At 48.7% G+C, this 25037-nt stretch overlaps 1 protein-coding gene across 1 annotated transcript in view; it reads right to left on the bottom strand.

Annotated features, from left to right (window-relative positions):
- Window positions 1-24675, bottom strand: part of LOC124023888 (brain-specific angiogenesis inhibitor 1-associated protein 2-like) — a gene marked incomplete at its 3' end in the record, with an annotated part of 86726 nt that extends 62051 nt beyond the window's left edge. Inside the window, exons 1-2 of the mRNA XM_046338051.1 lie at window positions 24594-24675; window positions 18088-18174 (exon numbers count right to left, since the gene is read on the bottom strand). Of these exons, the coding sequence (XP_046194007.1) occupies window positions 18088-18174; window positions 24594-24663 (157 nt within the window). The remainder of the gene's footprint in view (window positions 1-18087; window positions 18175-24593) is intronic.
- Window positions 24676-25037: the final 362 nt, after the last annotated feature.

The raw sequence follows: 25037 nt of genomic DNA, 5'->3' as shown, positions 1-25037 counted from the left end.
TGCACTGCGTGTCACCTATATAGAGCAGGTGCAGGCAGGCAGAGAGGGACCTCTGGGAGTGAGAAGCTGAGCTAAGAAAAGAGCAGAGCTGAGCTAAGAAAAGAGCTCCCTGCTCCCATTCTAACAGAGCGAGGTGGTAGAGGGAGAGAGGTCTGACAGCCTACTGGAACACTGGAGAAATCGCTGCTAGCTGGCACTGTGTATGTGAGCGCACGTGCGTGAGAGTGTGTGTGTGTTCTGATGTCATGGTTTGCTCTTGGTAGTTATAAACGAGAGCCATTTACACATGAACGTGTGCGTGTGCGTGTGTGTGTGTGTGTGTGTGTGTGTGTGTGTGTGTGTGTGTGCCAGCATATCGCTACATGTTACATACGCCTCTTGGAGGAGGGAACGCAACACCCTGCTACACTCACCTCCCCGTGGAGGTTAAGAGGTATGTGACTGTAGGTGGAGGTAAAGAGGTATGTGACTGTAGGTGGAGGTAAAGAGGTATGTGACTGTAGGTGGAGGTAAAGAGGTATGTGACTGTAGGTGGAGGTAAAGAGGTATGTGACTGTAGGTGGAGTGAAAGAGGTATGTGACTGTAGGTGGAGTGAAAGAGGTATGTGACTGTAGGTGGAGTTAAAGAGGTATGTAACTGTAGGTGGAGTGAAAGAGGTATGTGACTGTAGGTGGAGTTAAAGAGGTATGTGACTGTAGGTGGAGTTAAAGAGGTATGTGACTGTAGGTGGAGTTAAAGAGGTATGTGACTGTAGGTGGAGTTAAAGAGGTATGTGACGATGTGGTGATTAATTCATCTATTTGAAAAGTGTGTTTCAGCGGTTGGTGGATGCTTCTAACCCTCAATTTGGCCAAGTGTGAGTTTGGGAAGGCTACTGTGACTTACTTAGGGAAGCAAGTGGGACGAGGTCAAGTGTGAGTTCTGGAAGGCTACTGTGAATTACTTAGGGAAGCAGGTGGGACTAGGTCAAGTGTGAGTTCTGGAAGGCTACTGTGACTTACTTAGGGAAGCAGGTGGGACGAGGTCAAGTGTGAGTTCTGAAAGGCTACTGTGACTTACTTAGGGAAGCAAGTGGGACGAGGTCAAGTGTGAGTTCTGGAAGGGTACTGTGACTTACTTAGGGAAGCAGGTGGGACGAGGTCAAGTGTGAGTTTGGGAAGGCTACTGTGACTTACTTAGGGAAGCAGGTGGGACGAGGTCAAGTGTGAGTTCTGGAAGGCTACTGTGACTTACTTAGGGAAGCAGGTGGGACGAGGTCAAGTGTGAGTTTGGGAAGGCTACTGTGACTTACTTAGGGAAGCAGGTGGGACGAGGTCAAGTGTGAGTTCTGGAAGGCTACTGTGACTTACTTAGGGAAGCAGGTGGGATGAGGTCAAGTGCGCCCAGTAACTGGCAAAGTGGAAGCAATTGTTGCTTTTCCTGCTCCCACGACTCGCCGACAGTTGCGCAGATTCCTGGGGATGGTAGGGTACTATCGTACATTCTGTAAGAATTTCTCAACGGTAGTAGCTCCCCTTTCATCTCTGCTTAGTCCCAAGGTACCATTTAAGTGGTCCAAGGACTGTAACTATGCTTTTGAGTCCGCTAAAGTGCTACTTTGTAGTGCTCCAGTGCTTTCCGCCCCCAACTTTGACAAACCTTTTAAGTTGGAGGTAGATGCTAGTATAGTGGGGGTGGGTATGGTTCTCTTGGAGGTAGATGCTAGTATAGTGGGGGTGGGTGCGGTTCTCTTGGAGGTAGATGCTAGTATAGTGTGGGTGGGTGCAGTTCTCTTGGAGGTAGATGCTAGTATAGTGGGGGTGGGTGCAGTTCTCTTGGAGGTAGATGCTAGTATAGTGGGGGTGGGTGCGGTTCTCTTGGAGGTAGATGCTAGTATAGTGGGGGTGGGTGCAGTTCTCTTGGAGGTAGATGCTAGTATAGTGGGGGTGGGTGCAGTTCTCTTGGAGGTAGATGCTAGTATAGTGTGGGTGGGTGCAGTTCTCTTGGAGGTAGATGCTAGTATAGTGGGGGTGGGTGCAGTTCTCTTGGAGGTAGATGCTAGTATAGTGGGGGTGGGTGCGGTTCTCTTGGAGGTAGATGCTAGTATAGTGGGGGTGGGTGCGGTTCTCTTGGATGTAGATGCTAGTATAGTGGGGGTGGGTGCGGTTCTCTTGGAGGTAGATGCTAGTATAGTGGGGGTGGGTGCAGTTCTCTTGGAGGTAGATGCTAGTATAGTGGGGGTGGGTGCAGTTCTCTTGGAGGTAGATGCTAGTATAGTGGGGGTGGGTGCAGTTCTCTTGGAGGTAGATGCTAGTATAGTGGGGGTGGGTGCGGTTCTCTTGGAGGTAGATGCTAGTATAGTGGGGGTGGGTGCGGTTCTCTTGGAGGTAGATGCTAGTATAGTGGGGGTGGGTATGGTTCTCTTGGAGGTAGATGCTAGTATAGTGGGGGTGGGTGCGGTTCTCTTGGAGGTAGATGCTAGTATAGTGGGGGTGGGTGCAGTTCTCTTGGAGGTAGATGCTAGTATAGTGGGGGTGGGTGCAGTTCTCTTGGAGGTAGATGCTAGTATAGTGGGGGTGGGTGCGGTTCTCTTGGAGGTAGATGCTAGTATAGTGGGGGTGGGTGCGGTTCTCTTGGAGGTAGATGCTAGTATAGTGGGGGTGGGTATGGTTCTCTTGGAGGTAGATGCTAGTATAGTGGGGGTGGGTGCGGTTCTCTTGGAGGTAGATGCTAGTATAGTGGGGGTGGGTGCAGTTCTCTTGGAGGTAGATGCTAGTATAGTGGGGGTGGGTGCAGTTCTCTTGGAGGTAGATGCTAGTATAGTGGGGGTGGGTACTGTTCTCTTACAGGAAGATGAAGACGGAGTGGATCGGCCCGTCAGTTTCTTCTCCCTGTAAGTTCAACTCGTGTCAGTCAAGGTACTCCACCATTGAACAAGAGACGCTGGCTTTATTGCTAGCTTTGCTATTGCTAGTTTTTTGAAGAATATGTGGGCTAGAGTGCCTTGCCTATACTGGTCTTCACAGACCATAATCCTTTGGTGTTTTGAAGCAAATGTACAATCAGAACCGCCGCCTTATGCGGTGGGCTATAATAGGATATAATGTACAGATTCACGATGTGACGGGTTTAGTAACTGGGGTTGCCGATGCTCTATCACGGGTTTAGTAACTGGGGTTGCCAACGCTCTATCACGGGTTTAGTAACTGGGGTTGCCAACGCTCTATCACGGGTTTAGTAACTGGGGTTGCCAACGCTCTATCACGGGTTTCGTAACTGGGGATGCGTGTTGGTTTTTGTTGTTGCAAACTGGGAGTTTGCAGGTTTTGGGGTGGGCTTGTTACGTTCCCCATTTTCTGTGTCGTTTGGGTATGTGTTTGTATGTGTGTATTTCAGGAAATGGCTTCCTGGATTCTAAGCAGCTGATTGGTCGGCCCCATCAACGATTGGAGCTCTGAACATGTCTTGCCATAGTATGTATGGATCAAGACAATTTGAATCAAACATTTAACTAGGCCACTCACGAACATGCAATGTCATCTTGGTAAACCATTCCAGTGGAGATTTGTCTTTTGTCTTTAAGGTTTTTGTCCTGCTGAAAAGTGAATTTCAACTCCTTGTGTCTGTTGGAAAGACGACAACCAGGTTTTGCCTGTGCTTAGCTGCATTCAGTTTCTTTTTATCCTAAAAACTCCCTATCCCTTCCAATGACAAGCATACCCATAACATGATGCACCCACCAACATGCTTGAAAATATGAAGCGGTACTCAGTGATGTGTTGGATTTGCCCCAAACATAACACTTTGTATTCAGGACAAAAAGTAAAGTAATACTGCAAAAATGTGGCAAAGAAATTAAGTGCCTTGTTGCAAACAGGATGCATGTTTAGCAATATATTTTATCTGTACAGTCTTCCTTTTCACTGTCATTTAGGTTAATATTGTGGAGTAACTACAATGTTTATCCATCCTCTGTTCTAATAGCACAACCATTAAAGTCTAACCATTAAAATCACCATTGGCCTCATAGGGAAGTCCCTGGGCAGCTTCCTCCCCGGCAACTGAGGGAGGAAGGACGCCTGTATCTGAGTTAGGAAACAGGCCTGTAACTGAGGGAGGAAGGAGGCCTGTATCTTTGTAATGACTGGGTGTATTGCTACATCATCCACAGTGTAATTAATAACTTCACCGCGCTCAAAGGGATATTCGGTGCACTTCTTTGCGAGGCTTTAAAAAAACCTCCCCGGTCTTTGTGGTTGAATCTGTGCTTGAAATTCACTACACAATTGAGGGACCTCACAGATAATTGTATATGTAGGGTACAGAGAATGATAGTCATTCAAAAAGCATGTTAACCACTATTATTGGAACCAGAGTGAGTCCACACAACTGTGATTTGTTAAGCACATTGTAACTCTAGGCTTTGCCATAGAGGGGTTGAATACTTATCGACTCAAAACATTTCAGCTTTTCATTTTTTAAATGAATTTCAGAAATGTTCTACAAACAAAATTCCACTTTGACATTATGGAGTAATAGGTATGGATCAGTGACACAAAAACTAAATGTAATCCGTTTTAAATTCAGGCTGTAACACAACAAGATGTGGGCAAAGGGGTGTGAATACTTTCTGAAGGCTCTGTAGCTGCATCCTATCCATTAACCTAAAAAAGACAATTACGCTAAATCACTATTTATGCCTAATTTCCCCTGTGTCATCCTCATTGCAGTGTGTGTGTGTGTGTGTGTGTGTGTGTGTGTGTGTGTGTGTGTGTGTGTGTGTGTGTGTGTGTGTGTGTGTGTGTGTGTGTGTGTGTGTGTGTGTGTGTGTGTGTTCTTCATTACTAAGGTAATCACCGTTAGATGCTACTTAAGGTTGTCAGGTGTCAAATAGTATTGGTTTTCTTTCAAATGACTTGAAAGGTTTTATTGAGCCTGTCTGTTCCAGTTCCCGAAGGACACTTTCACTTTGGGACTATTCCATTGGTCCCATCACATCAGGTAGGCTCAAACCTAGCCTGAAAGAAAACAAATATTATTTGAACCCGGGTCTGGTTGGTAATTACTGAGGGATGTTAGATGTTGATTACGTGCTACTCCCTCCAACCACTAGGTAGGCTACGGTACTTGAGCCCTGATTTCCCACAGTACATAACAGTGTGCTGACTCCTCCATGATTAGACCCTGATGGTAAAGTAAACAGAGAATGTCATGGGAGTTGGTGAAGAGGGAAACAAGGCGTCTGCTAGTTGTGTTGTATTCTGACTAGTCGACCTGGAATGTGAGGACTGAGGTGGAGCTGTAGCTGGCCTAGTCCCCCGCAGACTGTAGCTGGCCTAGTCCCCCGCAGACTGTAGCTGGCCTAGTCCCCCGCAGACTGCAGCTGGCCTAGTCCCCCGCAGACTGCAGCTGGCCTAGTCCCCCGCAGACTGTAGCTGGCCTAGTCCCCCGCAGACTGCAGCTGGCCTAGTTAGTCCCCCGCAGACTGCAGCTGGCCTAGTTAGTCCCCCGCAGACTGCAGCTGGCCTAGTTAGTCCCCCGCAGACTGCAGCTGGCCTAGTCCCCCGCAGACTGCAGCTGGCCTAGTCCCCCGCAGACTGCAGCTGGCCTAGTCCCCCGCAGACTGCAGCTGGCCTAGTCCCCCGCAGACTGGAGCTGGCCTAGTCCCCCGCAGACTGGAGCTGGCCTAGTCCCCCGCAGACTGGAGCTGGCCTAGTCCCCCGCAGACTGGAGCTGGCCTAGTCCCCCGCAGACTGGAGCTGGCCTAGTCCCCCGCAGACTGTAGCTGGCCTAGTCCCCCGCAGACTGTAGCTGGCCTAGTCCCCCGCAGACTGTAGCTGGCCTAGTCCCCCGCAGACTGTAGCTGGCCTAGTCCCCCGCAGACTGTAGCTGGCCTAGTCCCCCGCAGACTGTAGCTGGCCTAGTCCCCCACAGACTGTAGCTATCCCTCTAGCTGTGTGTGTGTAGTGTCTTTCAAATCTTTCATTAAACAGAACTTTATTAAAAGAACCAGTGCAGTTCATTTATTTGAGTTTTTCCTGTGTTTTATATATATATTTCCACACAGGTTGGAAAAATACTGTGAAAATAATTATAATGCCCTTTTAGCACAAGAGCAGTTTGAAAAGATCACCTGAAAAATCAGCCTGTTTGGTGGGAGGGAGTTTTGGCCTTCCATGGTGACATCACTATGGGGTAAATGAGTTAATAGACCAATAAGAAAAGACAGTTCAAAACCTCAGCCAATAACAGTTAGTTTTCCCCTCCACAACTCAAAACATTCCCACACAGCCCAAGCAAAATTCTTGCTTGTGAAATTTCTCTTTGCCAAGAAGCTATTAAATACTTAATTGTTACCCAGAAATGATTAGACATTTAGATCAAAACATCTGCATTGGATCTTCAAACCAAATGGATGAGATCAAACTTCCATTGTCGGAGTTTAAAAGGGCTCGATGTAGGGGGTGAACCCCATAGAAATAGTATTATTAGAACAGGAATCCTCAACTGAGAGGCTAATTACCCAATCTAGTAATTCTATTTGTATGGTTAATCCTGTGTGTCACATTCCTTCAGAATGTAGTGAAACTGAGTCTAACCATGTAGGGCAGCTGGCAGGGCAGAGAGACAAGCCCAGAGCAGAGCAGAGAAGAGCTCTGAACTCTTCACCTGAGCAGGGGGGATATACTGAGCATCATAAATTACAACCATTGCTTCCCAAATGACACCCTATACCCTATATAGTGCACTACTTTCAACCTGAGCCCTATGGGCACTGGTTAAAAGTAGGGCACTGTATAGGGAATAGGGTGTTATTTGAGACATAACCACAGGCTCTGTGCTGGCTTCTAAAGTCTAATAAATAAAACTAAAACATGGTGTGTCACTTTAGTTGATAATAAATAACAGTCCATCTTCTGAGAACATGTGAAACTCTACCTCGTCAAAGAGCACCTTGAATAATCCCACAGCATTTTTCATGAACTTCACCGTTTCCCCTCCTCTTACTAGCTCCGACTCTGCTGAAAGCTACTTTACTGAGGAAACATGTATTTACTATGACTGAGATATGTGGATGGAAATGCCACCATTGTAATAAGTATATTCTTATCCTTCTACAGAGGAGGGAGTTGGGGAGGAGAGGAAGACATGGATGGAAGAGGGATGGAAGGAGGAGAAAAAAGGGAGAGAAATGTGGGACAGAAGAGAGCTTGGAGAGGGAGAGGGAGAGAAGAGAGAGAGGAGAGAGAGAAGAGGGAGAACCTGGGTATGAGGAGAAGAGAGGGAGAGAAGAGAGGAGGTAGAGAAGAGATGGAGAACCTGGGGAGGAGGAGAAGAAAGCCGGGGGGGAGAGAGAATAAGAAAGAAGAGATGTGGGAGCGAGGGCAGGAGAGAGTTGGGAGGAGGGAAAGAAAGAAGAGAGAAAGAGATGGAGTGTGAGGCGTGTGTGAGTGGGAGGAAGGGAGAGTGACGGGATGATTAGACCAAGCCGAGGAGGGGAATGAGTGTGTGGGGGTGGAGGAGCCACAGTGTCCTTTGGCACAGGGAATACACACAAACTATATAGTCACACACACACACACACACACCAGTCAAACTATATAGTCACACACACACCACACACACACACACACACCACACACACACACCAGTCAAACTATATAGTCACACACACACACCACACACACACACACACACACACCAGTCAAAGTCACATTATTCTATGATTTATGATGTTTTAGCTGAGGACTATAGTTTATATGATGATATAATGTTAATGTAATGAAACCTGTATGGCATCAACCTGTGGAATATCTGATGTTCTGATAATAAAATGGCACGACAGAACATTCTCTCTCAAAGACAAAAACACACTTTAAGCATAATGACAGAACATTATCTCTGAAAGACAAAAACACACTTCAAGCATAATGACAGAACATTCTCTCTCAAAGACAAAAACACACTTTAAGCATAATGACAGAACATTCTCTCTCAAAGACAAAAACACACTTTAAGCATAATGACAGAACATTATCTCTGAAAGACAAAAACACACTTCAAGCATAATGACAGAACATTATCTCTGAAAGACAAAAACACACTTCAAGCATAATGACAGAACATTATCTCTGAAAGACAAAAACACACTTTAAGCATAATGACAGAACATTCTCTCTCAAAGACAAAAACACACTTTAAGCATAATGACAGAACATTCTCTCTCAAAGACAAAAACACACTTTAAGCATAATGACAGAACATTATCTCTCAAAGACAAAAACACACTTTAAGCATAATGACAGAACATTATCTCTGAAAGACAAAAACACACTTCAAGCATAATGACAGAACATTATCTCTGAAAGACAAAAACACACTTCAAGCATAATGACAGAACATTATCTCTGAAAGACAAAAACACACTTTAAGCATAATGACAGAACATTATCTCTGAAAGACAAAAACACACTTCAAGCATAATGACAGAACATTATCTCTGAAAGACAAAAACACACTTCAAGCATAATGACAGAACATTATCTCTGAAAGACAAAAACACACTTTAAGCATAATGACAGAACATTATCTCTGAAAGACAAAAACACACTTCAAGCATAATGACAGAACATTATCTCTGAAAGACAAAAACACACTTCAAGCATAATGACAGAACATTATCTCTGAAAGCAGTTTAAGTACACGCTTCAAGCATAATGAGAGAGACAGAGAGAGAGAGACAGAGAGAGACAGAGAGAGAGAGAGAGACAGACAGAGAGAGAGACAGACAGAGAGAGAGAGAGACAGAGAGAGAGAGAGACAGAGAGAGAGACAGACAGAGAGAGAGACAGACAGAGAGAGAGAGAGACAGAGAGAGAGAGAGACAGAGAGAGAGACAGACAGAGAGAGAGAGAGACAGAGAGAGAGAGACAGAGAGAGAGACAGAGAGAGAGAGACAGAGAGAGAGAGACAGACAGAGAGAGAGAGACAGAGAGAGACAGAGAGAGGAGAGAGAAAGGATGACAGTAAAAGCTGCCTCGTCTCAGATGTGTAGGTGGAACCATTTACAGTCAGTCTCATAATGAACCCAACGGCTTTAACAGACTAACAGCCACTAAACACACACTGAAAAATACAGATCACCCCCAGGCAGTCGACGTACCACAGCGTAACACACACACCTGGACACACCAGCCACAGACACTCCAGAGAGAGAGTGAAGTACAAACATGCTGTTACAGGCCTTGTTGATGCTCTCCTCCCCTGTAGCAGTGGAACAGGAAACACCTAGCATGAGGAGCCTCACCTCTGACTGTGGGTGTCTCCCTAGAGAGAGAGAGCTACAACAACAGGGGAAAGTGGGTGTCTCCCTAGAGAGAGAGAGCTACAACAACAGGGGAAAGTGGGTGTGGTCTATCTAGAGAGAGAGAGCTCCAACTACAGGGGAAAGTGGGTGTGGTCTATCTAGAGAGAGAGCTCCAACTACAGGAGTAAGTGGGTGTGGTCCATCTAGAGAGAGAGCTCCAACTACAGGAGTAAGTGGGTGTGGTCTATCTAGAGAGAGTGCTCCAACTACAGGAGTAAGTGGGTGTGGTCTACCTAGAGAGAGAGCTCCAACTACAGGAGTAAGTGGGTGTGGTCTACCTAGAGAGAGAGCTCCAACTACAGGAGTAAGTGGGTGTGGTCTACCTAGAGAGAGAGCTCCAACTACAGGAGTAAGCGGGTGTGGTCTATCTAGAGAGAGAGCTCCAACTACAGGAGTAAGCGGGTGTGGTCTATCTAGAGAGAGAGCTCCAACTACAGGAGTAAGTGTGTGTGGTCTACCTAGAGAGAGAGCTCAAACTACAGGAGTAAGTGGGTGTGGTCTATCTAGAGAGAGAGCTCCAACTACAGGAGTAAGTGGGTGTGGTCTATCTAGAGAGAGAGCTCCAACTACAGGAGTAAGTGGGTGTGGTCTATCTAGAGAGAGAGCTCCAACTACAGGAGTAAGTGGGTGTGGTCTATCTAGAGAGAGTGCTCCAACTACAGGAGTAAGTGGGTGTGGTCTATCTAGAGAGAGCTCCAACTACAGGAGTAAGTGGGTGTGGTCTACCTAGAGAGAGAGCTCCAACTACAGGAGTAAGTGGGTGTGGTCTACCTAGAGAGAGAGCTCCAACTACAGGAGTAAGTGGGTGTGGTCTATCTAGAGAGAGAGCTCCAACTACAGGAGTAAGCGGGTGTGGTCTATCTAGAGAGAGAGCTCCAACTACAGGAGTAAGTGTGTGTGGTCTACCTAGAGAGAGAGCTCAAACTACAGGAGTAAGTGGGTGTGGTCTATCTAGAGAGAGAGCTCCAACTACAGGAGTAAGTGGGTGTGGTCTACCTAGAGAGGGAGGGAAAGATACAACTACAGGAGAAAGTGGGTGTGGTCTACCTAGAGAGGGAGGGAAAGATACAACTACAGGAGAAAGTGGGTGTGGTCTACCTAGAGAGAGCTAAAACTACAGGGGAAAGTGGGTGTGGTCTACCTAGAGAGAGCTGCAACTACAGGAGAACGTGGGTGTGGTCTACCTCGAGGGAGAGCTACAACTACAGGGGAAAGTGGGTGTGGTCTACCTAGAGAGCTACATTTACAGTGGAAAGTGGGTGTGGTCTACCTAGAGAGAGAGAGCTACAACTACAGGGGAAAGTGGGTGTGGTCTACCTAGAGAGGGAGCTACAACTACAGGGTAAAGTGGGCGTGGTCTACCTAGAGAGAGCTACAGCTACAGGGGAAAGTGGGTGTGGTCTACCGAGAGAGAGCTACAACTACAGGAGAAGTGGGTGTGGTCTACCTAGAGAGAGCTACAACAGCAGGGGAAAGTGGGTGTGGTCTACCTAGAGAGAGAGCTACAACAGCAGGGGAAAGTGGGTGTGGTCTACCTAGAGAGAGAGCTACAAATACAGGGAAAAGTGGGTGTGGTCTACCTAGAGAGGGAGCTACAACTGCAGGGGAAAGTGGGTGTGGTCTACCTAGAGAGGGAGGGAGAGATTCAACTACAAGAGAAAGTGGGTGTGGTCTACCAAGAGAGGGAGCTACAACTACAGGGGAAAGTGGGTGTGGTCTACCTAGAGAGAGCTACAACTACAGGAGAAAGTGGGTGTGGTCTACCTAGAGAGGGAGCTACAACTTCAGGGGAAAGTGGGTGTGGTCTACCTAGAGAGGGAGCTACAACTTCAGGGGAAAGTGGGTGTGGTCTACCTAGAGAGGGAGCTACAACTTCAGGGGAAAGTGGGTGTGGTCTATCTAGAGAGGGAGCTACAACTTCAGGGTAAAGTGGGCGTGGTCTACCTAGAGAGAGCTACAGCTACAGGGGAAAGTGGGTGTGGTCTACCTAGAGAGAGCTACAACTACAGGGGAAAGTGGGTGTGGTCTACCTAGAGAGAGAGCTACAACTACAGGGGAAAGTGGGTGTGGTCTACCTAGAGAGAGAGCTACAACTACAGGGGAAAGTGGATGTGGTCTACCTAGAGAGAGCTACAGCTACAGGGGAAAGTGGGTGTGGTCTACCTAGAGAGAGCTACAGCTACAGGGGAAAGTGGGTGTGGTCTACCTAGAGAGAGAGCTACAACTACAGAGGAAAGTGGGTGTGGTCTACCTAGAGAGAGAGCTACAACTACAGGGGAAAGTGGATGTGGTCTACCTAGAGAGAGCTACAGCTACAGGGGAAAGTGGGTGTGGTCTACCTAGAGAAAGCTACAGCTACAGGGGAAAGTGGGTGTGGTCTACCTAGAGAGAGCTACAACTACAGGGGAAAGTGGGTGTGGTCTACACATAGTATGGAAGAGTAGAAATTGGAACAACAGTTACTAGTGTTATTATCAAAAACATGTTGATGTGTTGGAATTATTCACACTTTGATTTCACACGCGCGCACACACACACACACACACACACACACACACACACACACACACACACACACACACACACACACACACACACACACACACACACACACACACACACACACACACACACACACACACACACACACACACACACACACACAAACAAATCATTTCAAACATAGTTTAATCTGTTGAGAAAACCTATGGAGAAGAGGGGGATCGGTTTCACACATAGCTATTCTGGAGTCAGACACACCTCTATGGGACATTGTTTTCCTGTAGAGGGTCTGAGCTGGGTAAATGATATGAGATATCGTCTGTTAACATGTTAACACCTTGAAATCAATGGGAAACCTCTCATGGCTGTGTGTGTGGTGTGGATAATCCCACAGCACCCCCTTCCCCCACAAAAACATACCTTTCATGAACTAACACGCCCACTTTCCCACACTAGAGCTGACTGTACTGATAGCTACTGAGGAAAAATGTACTTACTATGACAGATATGATGTGGTTGTCTCACCTAGCCCTCTTCAGATGATTAACTAACTGTACGTCTCTCTGGATAAGAGCATCTGCTAAATGACTAACGTGTAAATGTCAAATGAAAAGCCCTTTTACTGAATAAAACATCCACACATCACTTCCATGTCTTTCCCTCTGGCTGACTGATTAGCTCAGGGAAGCCCCAACTACGCTGTACTACACCTTACAGAACACCCCCCCCACCCCCCAGCTGTCCTACTACATAACACCCCCCCCCCCAGCTGTCCTACTACATAACACCCCCCAGCTGTCCTACTACATAACACCCCCCCAGCTGTCCTACTACAGAACACCCCCCCAGCTGCCCTACTACAGAACACCCCCAGCTGTCCTACTACAGAACACCCCCCCAGCTGTCCTACTACATAACACCCCCCCCAGCTGTCCTACTACATAACACCCCCCCCCAGCTGTCCTACTACATAACACCCCCCCCCAGCTGTCCTACTACATAACACCCCCCAGCTGTCCTACTACATAACACCCCCCCAGCTGTCCTACTACATAACACCCCCCAGCTGTCCTACTACAGAACACCCCCCCCAGCTGCCCTACTACAGAACACCCCCCAGCTGTCCTACTACAGAACACCCCCCAGCTGTCCTACTACAGAACACCCCCAGCTGTCCGACTACAGAACCCCCCCCAGCTGTCCTACTACAGAACACCCCTCCCCCAGCTGTCCTACTACAGAACACCCCCCCCCCCCAGCTGTCCTACTACAGAACACCCCTCCCCCAGCTGTCCTACTACAGAACACCCCTCCCCCAGCTGTCCTACTACAGAACACCCCTCCCCAGCTGTCCTACTACAGAACACCCTCCCCCAGCTGTCCTACTACAGAACACCCCTCCCCCAGCTGTCCTACTACAGAACACCCCTCCCCCAGCTGTCCTACTACAGAACACCCCTCCCCCAGCTGTCCTACTACAGAACACCCCTCCCCAGCTGTCCTACTACAGAACACCCCCAGCTGTCCTACTACAGAACACCCCCAGCTGTCCTACTACAGAACACCCCCCCAGCTGTCCTACTACAGAACACCCCCAGCTGTCCTACTACATAACACCCCCAGCTGTCCTACTACATAACACCCCCCACCAGCTGTCCTACTACATAACACCCCCCAGCTGTCCTACTACATAACACCCCCCAGCTGTCCTACTACATAACACCCCCCAGCTGTCCTACTACATAACACCCCCCAGCTGTCCTACTACAGAACACCCCCCCAGCTGCCCTACTACAGAACACCCCCCCAGCTGCCCTACTACAGAACACCCCCCCAGCTGCCCTACTACATAACACCCCCAGCTGTCCTACTACATAACACCCCCCAGCTGCCCTACTACATAACACCCCCCAGCTGCCCTACTACATAACACCCCCCCAGCTGTCCTACTACATAACACCCCCCCAGCTGTCCTACTACATAACACCCCCCCCCAGCTGTCCTACTACATAACACCCCCCAGCTGTCCTACTACAGAACACCCCCAGCTGTCCTACTACAGAACACCCCCCCCCAGCTGTCCTACTACATAACACCCCCCCAGCTGTCCTACTACATAACACCCCCCCAGCTGTCCTACTACATAACACCCCCCCCCCAGCTGTCCTACTACATAACACCCCCCAGCTGCCCTACTACAGAACACCCCACCCAGCTGCCCTACTACAGAACACCCCCCAGCTGTCCTACAACAGAACACCCCCCAGCTGTCCTACTACAGAACCCCCCCCCCCCCCCAGCTGTCCTACTACAGAACACCCCCCCCCCCCAGCTGTCCTACTACAGAACACCCCCAGCTGTCCGACTACAGAACCCCCCCCCCCCCACCTGTCCTACTACAGAACCCCCCCCCAGCTGTCCTACTACAGAACACCCCCCAGCTGTCCTACTACAGAACACCCCCCAGCTGTCCTACTACAGAACACCCCCCAGCTGTCCTACTACAGAACACCCCCAGCTGTCCTACTACAGAACACCCCCAGCTGTCCTACTACAGAACACCCCCAGCTGTCCTACTACAGAACACCCCCCAGCTGTCCTACTACAGAACACCCTACAGAACAGAGCCATGAAAACCTGTCAGAATAAACAGCTTGTTGTTCATGGATCAAGGAGAGGAGAATCCTATCACAGACACTGATGTCTTCACAGAGACTGATGTCCCCAGAGTGGAGATAAAACATCGGGACCGCCAGCTGTTGCCACGGCAACTATTGTATCCGAGGGCAGCAGCTCCTGTCAACTTGTGGATCTGTAGACCTTTATAAATGGACCAAGACACAAGGATGGACACACACACACACACACACACACACACACACACACACACACACACACACACACACACACACACACACACACACACACACACACACACACACACACACACACACACACACACACACACACACACACACACTCTGAGCTGAAACCAATCCACTTTTAAGTGGAACTGAATCAAATCCACCAAGCTGCTGTCTGTCACAAAATGAAATGACTTTTTGAAATCTAATTTGCAGAGGACGATTTTTTATCTATTATATTAAGTTAAAATAAAAGTGTTCACTCAGTATTGTTGTAATTGTCATCATTACAAAAATATATATCAATAATAAATAAATAAAACACCTGATTCATCGGTATTGGCTTTTTTTGGTCCTCCAATAATCAGTATCTGCTGAAAAATCATAAATCGGTCGACCTCCAGCTCTGATCTAAATTGATAATATTTTATGATGATATCTATCATTTCATATTTGTCAAATGGCTGTGTTGGTCGGGCACTGTCTCCCTGTGTTGGTCGGGCACTGTCTCCCTGTGTTGGTCGGGCACTGTCTCCCTGTGTTGGTCGGGCACTGTCTCCCTGTGTTGGTCGGGCACTGTCTCCCTGTGTTGGTCGGGCACTGTCTCCCTGTGTTGGTCGGGCACTGTCTCCTGTGTTGGTCGGGCACTGTCTCCCTGTGTTGGTCGGGCACTGTCTCCCTGTGTTGGTCGGGCACTGTCTCCCTGTGTTGGTCGGGCACTGTCTCCCTGTGTTGGTCGGGCACTGTCTCCCTGTGTTGGTCGGGCACTGTCTCCTGTGTTGGTCGGGCACTGTCTCCCTGTGTTGGTCGGGCACTGTCTCCCTGTGTTGGTCGGGCACTGTCTCCCTGTGTTGGTCGGGCACTGTCTCCCTGTGTTGGTCGGGCACTGTCTCCCTGTGTTGGTCGGGCACTGTCTCCCTGTGTTGGTCGGGCACTGTCTTCCTGTGTTGGTCGGGCACTTTCTCCCTGTGTTGGTCGGGCACTGTCTCCCTGTGTTGGTCGGGCACTGTCTTCCTGTGTTGGTCGGGCACTTTCTCCCTGTGTTGGTCGGGCACTTTCTCCCTGTGTTGGTCGGGCACTTTCTCCCTTTTAAAATTCTTTATAATCAGAAAATGGACCAATTTCAAAGGATGTTAATCAACAAAGAAAGAAGAATCTGTTGAAGGCTACAGGTGCAGATGACTGAACGACCCACTTATGTGTCTGTAGGAGTACTGACGAGAAGGCACACAAAGGTATGTACAAATGGTATTGGTTTGTCACATAACCTACATGTGATCTGCATTACATTATCATTACATTGGTATGAATGGTTTCTCTAAAACCTTCTAGCAGCAGTCCTCTACCTCCTCTCTGACCTCTTCAACGAAGATCCCAGAGGTCTCTACGTTACGGACAAGATGTGTGTATGAAAACCAGTCAGAAGTGAACAATGTTTTCATTCACATTTACCACAAATAACAAGGTTTGAATACGGTCATGTGCACGTTTTGTTACTCATCTGTATAATTCATATTTTTGTTTTCACAGACTTCACCCTCCCTACATCACTGATGAATAGACATGGAAACCTGACAAAGGACATCAACACATTAACATGCCAGAGGAGAAACTGATTGAACTTGGAGCTCTGCTTGGAGTTTACCACATATTTAGATGGTAGAATGCTGCTTTTACACTAAAATCATAAAACACTCAAATATGTTATTGTTATGCATATTGATAATATTAATAATAATAATAGTGGTGGGTAAAAAAACAAATTAACCCCAAAAAAGTTTATTTAAGGAACCATTAAGGGGGTTCTTTGAGGAACCATTAAGGGGGTTCTTTGAGGAACCATTAAGGGGGTTCTTTGAGGAACCATTAAGGGGGTTCTTTGAGGAACCATTAAGGGGGTTCTTTGAGGAACCATTAAGGGGTTCTTTGAGGAAGCATTAAGGGGTTCTTTGAGGAACCATTAAGGGGGTTCTTTGAGGAACCATTAAGGGGGTTCTTTGAGGAACCATTAAGGGGGTTCTTTGAGGAAGCATTAAGGGGGTTCTTTGAGGAACCATTAAGGGGGTTCTTTGAGGAACCATTAAGGGGGTTCTTTGAGGAAGCATTAAGGGGGTTCTTTGAGGAAGCATTAAGGGGGTTCTTTGAGGAAGCATTAAGGGGTTCTTTGAGGAAGCATTAAGGGGTTCTTTGAGGAACCATTAAGGGGGTTCTTTGAGGAAGCATTAAGGGGGTTCTTTGAGGAAGCATTAAGGGGTTCTTTGAGGAACCATTAAGGGGTTCTTTGAGGAACCATTAAGGGGTTCTTTGAGGAACCATTAAGGGGGTTCTTTGAGGAACCATTAAGGGGGTTCTTTGAGGAACCATTAAGGGGGTTCTTTGAGGAAGCATTAAGGGGTTCTTTGAGGAACCATTAAGGGGTTCTTTGAGGAACCATTAAGGGGTTCTTTGAGGAACCATTAAGGGGTTCTTTGAGGAACCATTAAGGGGGTTCTTTGAGGAACCATTAAGGGGGTTCTTTGAGGAACCATTAAGGGGGTTCTTTGAGGAACCATTAAGGGGTTCTTTGAGGAACCATTAAGGGGGTTCTTTGAGGAACCATTAAGGGGGTTCTTTGAGGAACCATTAAGGGGGTTCTTTGAGGAACCATTAAGGGGTTCTTTGAGGAACCATTAAGGGGTTCTTTGAGGAAGCATTAAGGGGGTTCTTTGAGGAACCATTAAGGGGGTTCTTTGAGGAAGCATTAAGGGGGTTCTTTGAGGAAGCATTAAGGGGGTTCTTTGAGGAACCATTAAGGGGGTTCTTTGAGGAACCATTAAGGGGGTTCTTTGAGGAACCATTAAGGGGGTTCTTTGAGGAACCATTAAGGGGGTTCTTTGAGGAACCATTAAGGGGGTTCTTTGAGGAAGCATTAAGGGGTTCTTTGAGGAAGCATTAAGGGGGTTCTTTGAGGAACCATTAAGGGGTTATTTGAGGAACCATTAAGGGGGTTCTTTGAAGAACTGAGAGGTTCCCCCACAGTTCAATTTGAAGAACCCCTAAAGGATCATCCAGGAAGCTTTTCTTTTTAGAGTGTCGGAGTGACCCCACAATGCTGCCTGCGTGGAAAACAAAGACTGGGTCATCTCTCTACAGACCTGACATTACTGTGACACAAACACAGGAAGTGACTGTGTGTGTGTTGGCCAGCAGGAGAGCCCAGTTAACCACCCCCTTTAGGTCCAGAGAAGGGAAAGAGATATGTAGCAGCTGATAGACACGGACAAACGGACTTACAGTACAAACACTAAGACAAGCATTGGCCAGCACTGAATACCCCTTTAGGTCCAGGGACGGGCGGGACACAACATCCTGACAGCTGATTGGCTACTACTCACCCATGTCCTTGGATCCCTGGCTCTCACTGGCTAGCTCTCCCATCCTCACCAGGGCATCAAAGTAGCCCTTAGCAGCAAACGTCACATCTGGGGACAGAGGAAGAACAGCATGAGATTAGGGTCAGAGGTAGAGGGCAACTCCGTGGCCTATAAAGACGCACACACAGAAGTGTTCACACACATCCTCACGTCGAGAGAGAAGACGATGCTATAGAGAGTAATGGTGTGTCTCATGTGGAGAGAGAGGACGATGCGTCTCATGTGGAGAGAGAGAGAGGACGATGCTATAGAGAGTAATGGTGTGTCTCATGTGGAGAGAGAGAGAGGACTATGCTATAGAGAGTAATGGTGTGTCTCATGTGGAGAGAGAGAGAGAGGACGATGCTATAGAGAGTAATGGTGTGTCTCATGTGGAGAGAGAGAGAGGACGATGCTATAGAGAGTAATGGTGTGTCTCATGTGGAGAGAGAGAGAGAGGACGATGCTATAGAGAGTAATGGTGTGTCTCATGTGGAGAGAGAGAGGACGATGCTATAGAGAGTAATGGTGTGTCTCATGTGGAGAGAGAGAGAGAGAGAGGACGATGCTATAGAGAGTAATGGTGTGTCTCATGTGGAGAGAGAGAGAGGACGATGCTATAGAGACTAATGGCGTCTCATGTGGAGAGAGAGGATGATGCGTCTCATGTGGAGAGAGAGAGAGGACGATGCTATAGAGAGTAATGGTGTGTCTCATGTGGAGAGAGAGAGAGGACGATGCTATAGAGAGTAATGGTGTGTCTCATGTGGAGAGAGAGAGGACGATGCTACAGTAACACATTCAGGATCTAGCTAGCTACTGTAACGCTACAGTAACACATTCAGGATCTAGCTAGCTACTGTAACGCTACAGTAACACATTCAGGATCTAGCTAGCTACTGTAACGCTACAGTAGCTAGCTGGATCCTGAACAACGTGTTATTATGGGCTGTCTAGTGCAGCTAGCAGGATCCTGAACAACTAGTTATTATGGGCTGTCTAGTGCAGCTAGCTGGATCCTGAACAACTAGTTATTATGGGCTGTCTAGTGCAGCTAGCTGGATTCAACCTAGACCAGACCTCTGCTGTGGCTGTCAACACTCACAGGGGACTGACAGGCTGTGAGAAGTGAGAACCAGACTGGGCCAAAGTCAGACACCACTGTTGCCTGCCAACCTGCTGCTCCCCAAACAGGCTGACAGAAACAGTGGCCAACTCTGGCCCCGAGTCTGACTGAACATGAACCAGCCCACTATCCATCATCACTGACAGTGGACAAGTAGACTGACTGAACATGAACCAGCCCACTATCCATCATCACTGACAGTGGACAAGTAGACTGACTGAACATGAACCAGCCCACTATCCATCATCACTGACTGACTGGCTGGCAGCAGCGGTGGCCAACTCTGGTCCGCCTGAACAACTCCTCACTTGTCATATCCAGCCCTGTCCAGCCCAGTCCCGCCCAGTCCAGCCCAGCCCCGCCCAGTCCAGCCCAGCCCCGCCCAGTCCAGTCCAGCCCAGTCCCCGCCCAGTCCAGCCCAGCCCAGCCCCGCCCAGTCCAGCCCAGTCCTGCCCAGTCCAGTCCCGCCCAGCAGGGGGATCTGGGTTCAAATTGTTCTGGATTGGAAGTTACAGCCTGCCTTGTGGAAGAGTTGGAGCACTGGTTGGTATTAGCTGTATTGATTGACAGTAGAGATAAGATGAGGGTTGAGTAGGTTTGTTTAATCTTTAAGGGTGATTGATTAGTAACAGGCCTTTTCTAGTTTCAAGCCCCCATGTAGTGTTTTAATTTGATGTTTGTATCATCACTGTATGTCTAATAAATCCCTGTTTATTTCATGACAATAACAAATATATATTTAATACTTTATTTCCTTGTGCCTCCGTTTGCCATTGAAATGCTCAGTCTGATTATGTGGAGTGTTGATATAAATGTCAATATATATTTGTCTGCAGGGGGTGGTTTGTGTGTGTGTGTGTGTGCGCCCTCTTCAACACACAGCTAATAGTGGGCAGTGTGTGTGTGTGTGTGCGCCCTCTTCAACACACAGCTAATAGTGGGCAGTGTGTGTGTGTGTGCGCCCTCTTCAACACACAGCTAATAGTGGGCAGTGTGTGTGTGTGTGTGTGTGTGTGTGTGTGTGTGTGTGTGTGTGTGTGTGTGTGTGTGTGTGTGTGTGTGTGTGTGTGTGTGTGTGTGTGTGTGTGTGTGTGTGTGTGTGTGTGTGTATTGGGGTAGATAAGCTGAGTTACTTTACTTCCTTCCAACAGAATGTAGAGGGACAGACAGGACCAACGTAATGTAGAGGGACAGACAGGACCAACATATTGTAGAGGGACAGACAGGACCAACATATTGTAGAGGGACAGACAGGACCAACATATTGTAGAGGGACAGACAGGACCAACATATTGTAGAGGGACAGACAGGACCAACGTAATGTAGAGGGACAGACAGGACCAACGTAATGTAGAGGGACAGACAGGACCAACGTAATGTAGAGGGACAGACAGGACCAACGTAATGTAGAGGGACAGACAGGACCAACGTAATGTAGAGGGTGAGACAGGACCAACAGAATGTAGAGGGTGAGACAGGACCAACAGAATGTAGAGGGACAGACAGGACCAACAGAATGTAGAGGGTGAGACAGGACCAACAGAATGAAGAGGGACAGAGCAGGGGATTAGGGTCTATAACTGGGCAGCAGACAGTGGGTGGGGAGAGAAGGGTCAGACAGGGTAGTGATCCACCGCTTCCTAGCTACCTTAGAGAGAGGACACCATCTACCTTAGGGTTAGGATGCAACTCCCTTGACATGCAGAATTCCAAATGGACTCCTATAGTCCCAGTCCCAGCCCCCAGCCCCCAGTCCCCAGCCCCCAGTCCCAGTCCCAGCCAACAGAAGAGTCCTGTCCAGGGGGTGAACTTGTACACCAAGCTGCCTCACATTACAAAAACAAGACAGGTTCCTGCCCTATGGACCGTTGAGGCTCAGACTAAAGCTTAGTTACTTACTACTGACTAACACGACCATATGGGTTTACAGCATGTGTCCACCCACACCCCCTCCTCTTCACTCACCTCTTAATGGTCTAATTGGCCTGGACCAATCCTCCAGGTCTCCCTATTAGACCTGTCCAGCCTACCAGGAACAGATCAACTGGCCTGGGCCAATCCTCCAGGTCTCCCTATTAGATCTGTCCAGCCTACCAGGAACAGAAACTGGCATGGGGTGAAGGGGGGGGGGGTCAGAGACCAGCCAGTCAGAGGAGGAGCTACACCCCCCGGACCCACTGCAGAGGGCAGACTCCTTCATGGGTCATTATCCCACTGCAGAGGGCAGACTCCTTCATGGATCATTAACCCACTGCAGAGGGCAGACTCCTTCATGGGTTATTGTCCCACTGCAGAGGGCAGACTCCTTCATGGGTTATTGTCCCACTGCAGAGGGCAGACTCCTTCATTGATCATTAACCCACTGCAGAGGGCAGACTCCTTCATGGGTCATTAACCCACTGCAGAGGGCAGACTCCTTCATGGGTCATTGTCCCACTGCAGAGGGCAGACTCCTTCATGGGTTATTATCCCACTGCAGAGGGCAGACTCCTTCATGGATCATCATCCCACTGCAGAGGGCAGACTCCTTCATGGATCATCATCCCACTGCAGAGGGCAGACTCCTTCATGGATCATCATCCCACTGCAGAGGGCAGACTCCTTCATGGATCATTAACCCACTGCAGAGGGCAGACTCCTTCATGGATTATCATCATCCCACTGCAGAGGGCAGACTCCTTCATGGGTCATTAACCCACTGCAGAGGGCAGACTCCTTCATGGGTCATTAACCCACTGCAGAGGGCAGACTCCTTCATGGATTATCATCATCCCACTGCAGAGGGCAGACTCCTTCATGGATCATTAACCCACTGCAGAGGGCAGACTCCTTCATGGATCATTAACCCACTGCAGAGGGCAGACTCCTTCATGGATCATTAACCCACTGCAGAGGGCAGACTCCTTCATGGGTTATTGTCCCACTGCAGAGGGCAGACTCCTTCATGGGTTATTGTCCCACTGCAGAGGGCAGACTCCTTCATGGATCATTAACCCACTGCAGAGGGCAGACTCCTTCATGGATTATCATCATCCCACTGCAGAGGGCAGACTCCTTCATGGATCATTAACCCACTGCAGAGGGCAGACTCCTTCATGGATCATTAACCCACTGCAGAGGGCAGACTCCTTCATGGATCATTAACCCACTGCAGAGGGCAGACTCCTTCATGGGTTATTGTCCCACTGCAGAGGGCAGACTCCTTCATGGGTTATTGTCCCACTGCAGAGGGCAGACTCCTTCATGGATCATCATCCCACTGCAGAGGGCAGACTCCTTCATGGGTCATTATCCCACAGCAGAGGGCAGACTCCTTCATGGATCATCATCCCACAGCAGAGGGCAGACTCCTTCATGGGTCATTAACCCACTGCAGAGGGCAGACTCCTTCATGGATTATCATCATCCCACTGCAGAGGGCAGACTCCTTCATGGGTCATCATCCCACTGCAGAGGGCAGACTCCTTCATGGATTATCATCATCCCACTGCAGAGGGCAGACTCCTTCATGGGTTATTGTCCCACTGCAGAGGGCAGACTCCTTCATGGATCATCATCCCACTGCAGAGGGCAGACTCCTTCATGGGTCATCATCCCACTGCAGAGGGCAGACTCCTTCATGGATCATTAACCCACTGCAGAGGGCAGACTCCTTCATGGGTCATTATCCCACTGCAGAGGGCAGACTCCTTCATGGGTCATTATCCCACTGCAGAGGGCAGACTCCTTCATGGGTCATTATCCCACTGCAGAGGGCAGACTCCTTCATGGGTCATTATCCCACTGCAGAGGGCAGACTCCTTCATGGGTCATTATCCCACTGCAGAGGGCAGACTCCTTCATGGGTCATTATCCCATTAACCCACTGCAGAGGTCAGACTCCTTCATGGGTCATTATCCCACCAAGTTATCTGGATATATTCAGTGTTGAGGAGACAGTGATAGACTCTTCTGTCAGCGAATGTGTTCGTGTGTCTGTGGTGTTTATTGGGTTGTTGACAGACCTGACCTACAGTACAAAGTGAGAGATATCTGAGCAAGTTAGGTTCAACTACACTCTGTCCTCTGTGTGATAAGTCCATCTGTACTCGTCTGCTCTCCTAAACCTCTTTAGTAAACCAAAGAGTGAGCAAACACACACACACACACACACACACACACACACACACACACACACACACACACACACACACACACACACACACACACACACACACACACACACACACACACACACACACACACACACACACACACACACACACACACACATCCATTGTCTATCAGATCTTTTATAGTGAACTGTCTATCACTCCACCAGAGGTACACAGTGCTCCATCTCTGCTCCCAGCTGTCGATTGTACTGCTGCTCTGCTCTGATTAGGACCCAGGCGTTGATTGTACTGCTGCTCTGCAACACACCTCTCTGTCTGTGTCCCAAACAACACCCTATTCCATCTGGTCTAAAGTAGTGCACTATGTAGGGAACAGGATACCGTTTGGGAAACATCCTCACTCCTGAGGCTGTGCCAGGGGTTGCAGACCAGATGATAAGACTGGCTGTGTGACTGCTACGGTGTCAGGATGAGAAATATCATCCCTTTCTTTAAATGAGACGGCACAAAGGAGACTGGGAGCAGGAGGCTGGTGACTGGCTGCCTAGACCTGGAGAGGAGAGGGAGAGCAGTGGGAGGAGAGAGTGAGAGCAGGAGGCTGGTGACTGGCTGCCTAGACCTGGAGAGGAGAGGGAGAGGAGTGGGAGGAGAGGAGAGGAGAGTGAGAGCAGCAGGCTGGTGACTGGCTGCCTAGACCTGGAGAGGAGAGGGAGAGCAGTGGGAGGAGAGAGTGAGAGCAGGAGGCTGGTGACTGGCTGCCTAGACCTGGAGAGGAGAGGGAGAGGAGTGGGAGGAGAGGAGAGAGTGAGAGCAGGAGGCTGGTGACTGGCTGCCTAGACCTGGAGAGGAGAGAGTGAGAGCAGGAGGCTGGTGACTGGCTGCCTAGACCTGGAGAGGAGAGGGAGAGGAGTGGGAGGAGAGGAGAGGAGAGAGCAGGAGGCTGGTGACTGGCTGCCTAGACCTTGAGAGGAGAGGGAGAGGAGTGGGAGGAGAGGAGAGAGTGAGAGCAGGAGGCTGGTGACTGGCTGCCTAGACCTGGAGAGGAGAGGAGAGGAGAGGAGAGGAGAGGAGAGGAGAGGAGAGGAGAGGAGAGGAGAGGAGAGGAGAGGAGAGGAGAGGAGAGGAGAGGAGAGGAGAGGAGTGAGAGCAGGAGAAAGAGAGAGCGAGGTGAGGAACAGACGACAAAGAGAGGAGAGAAGAACAGGCCACAGAACCAGATTAGAGGAGAAGAAGAATAGAACACTCACTGGATAGGGCCTTCTCATAGCTCTTCCCCATGGCAACGAAGTTCCGCAAGCAGGGGTTGAACTGTTCCATGATGGACTGAAAGAGAGAGAAGGGAGGGGAGTTTGTTAGAGGAGAAACCGACAATGACAGTAGAACAAGCTGGCATACTACTAGAGTGGCCATAAATACACACACACACACACACACACACACACACACACACACACACACACACACACACACACACACACACACACACACACACACACACACACACACACACACACACACACACACACACACATAATAAACAATCGTAGGGACACAGCACTTCTCAATTTCTAGAATAACCCTGTTGAATCAATAGTCCACCTACAGTGCTTTTCAACATGTTCTGTTATCAATGACTGTAGCGGGGGAGGAGAGGAATATGGAGGAGAGGGAGGACCGTTGATTATGGAGGT

This window comes from Oncorhynchus gorbuscha, unplaced genomic scaffold (assembly GCF_021184085.1).
Source record: "Oncorhynchus gorbuscha isolate QuinsamMale2020 ecotype Even-year unplaced genomic scaffold, OgorEven_v1.0 Un_scaffold_1706, whole genome shotgun sequence".
Lineage (NCBI taxonomy): Eukaryota > Metazoa > Chordata > Actinopteri > Salmoniformes > Salmonidae > Oncorhynchus > Oncorhynchus gorbuscha.
The sequence above is the reverse complement of the archived record's forward strand: the minus strand, read 5'-3'. Positions and strand labels throughout refer to the sequence as shown.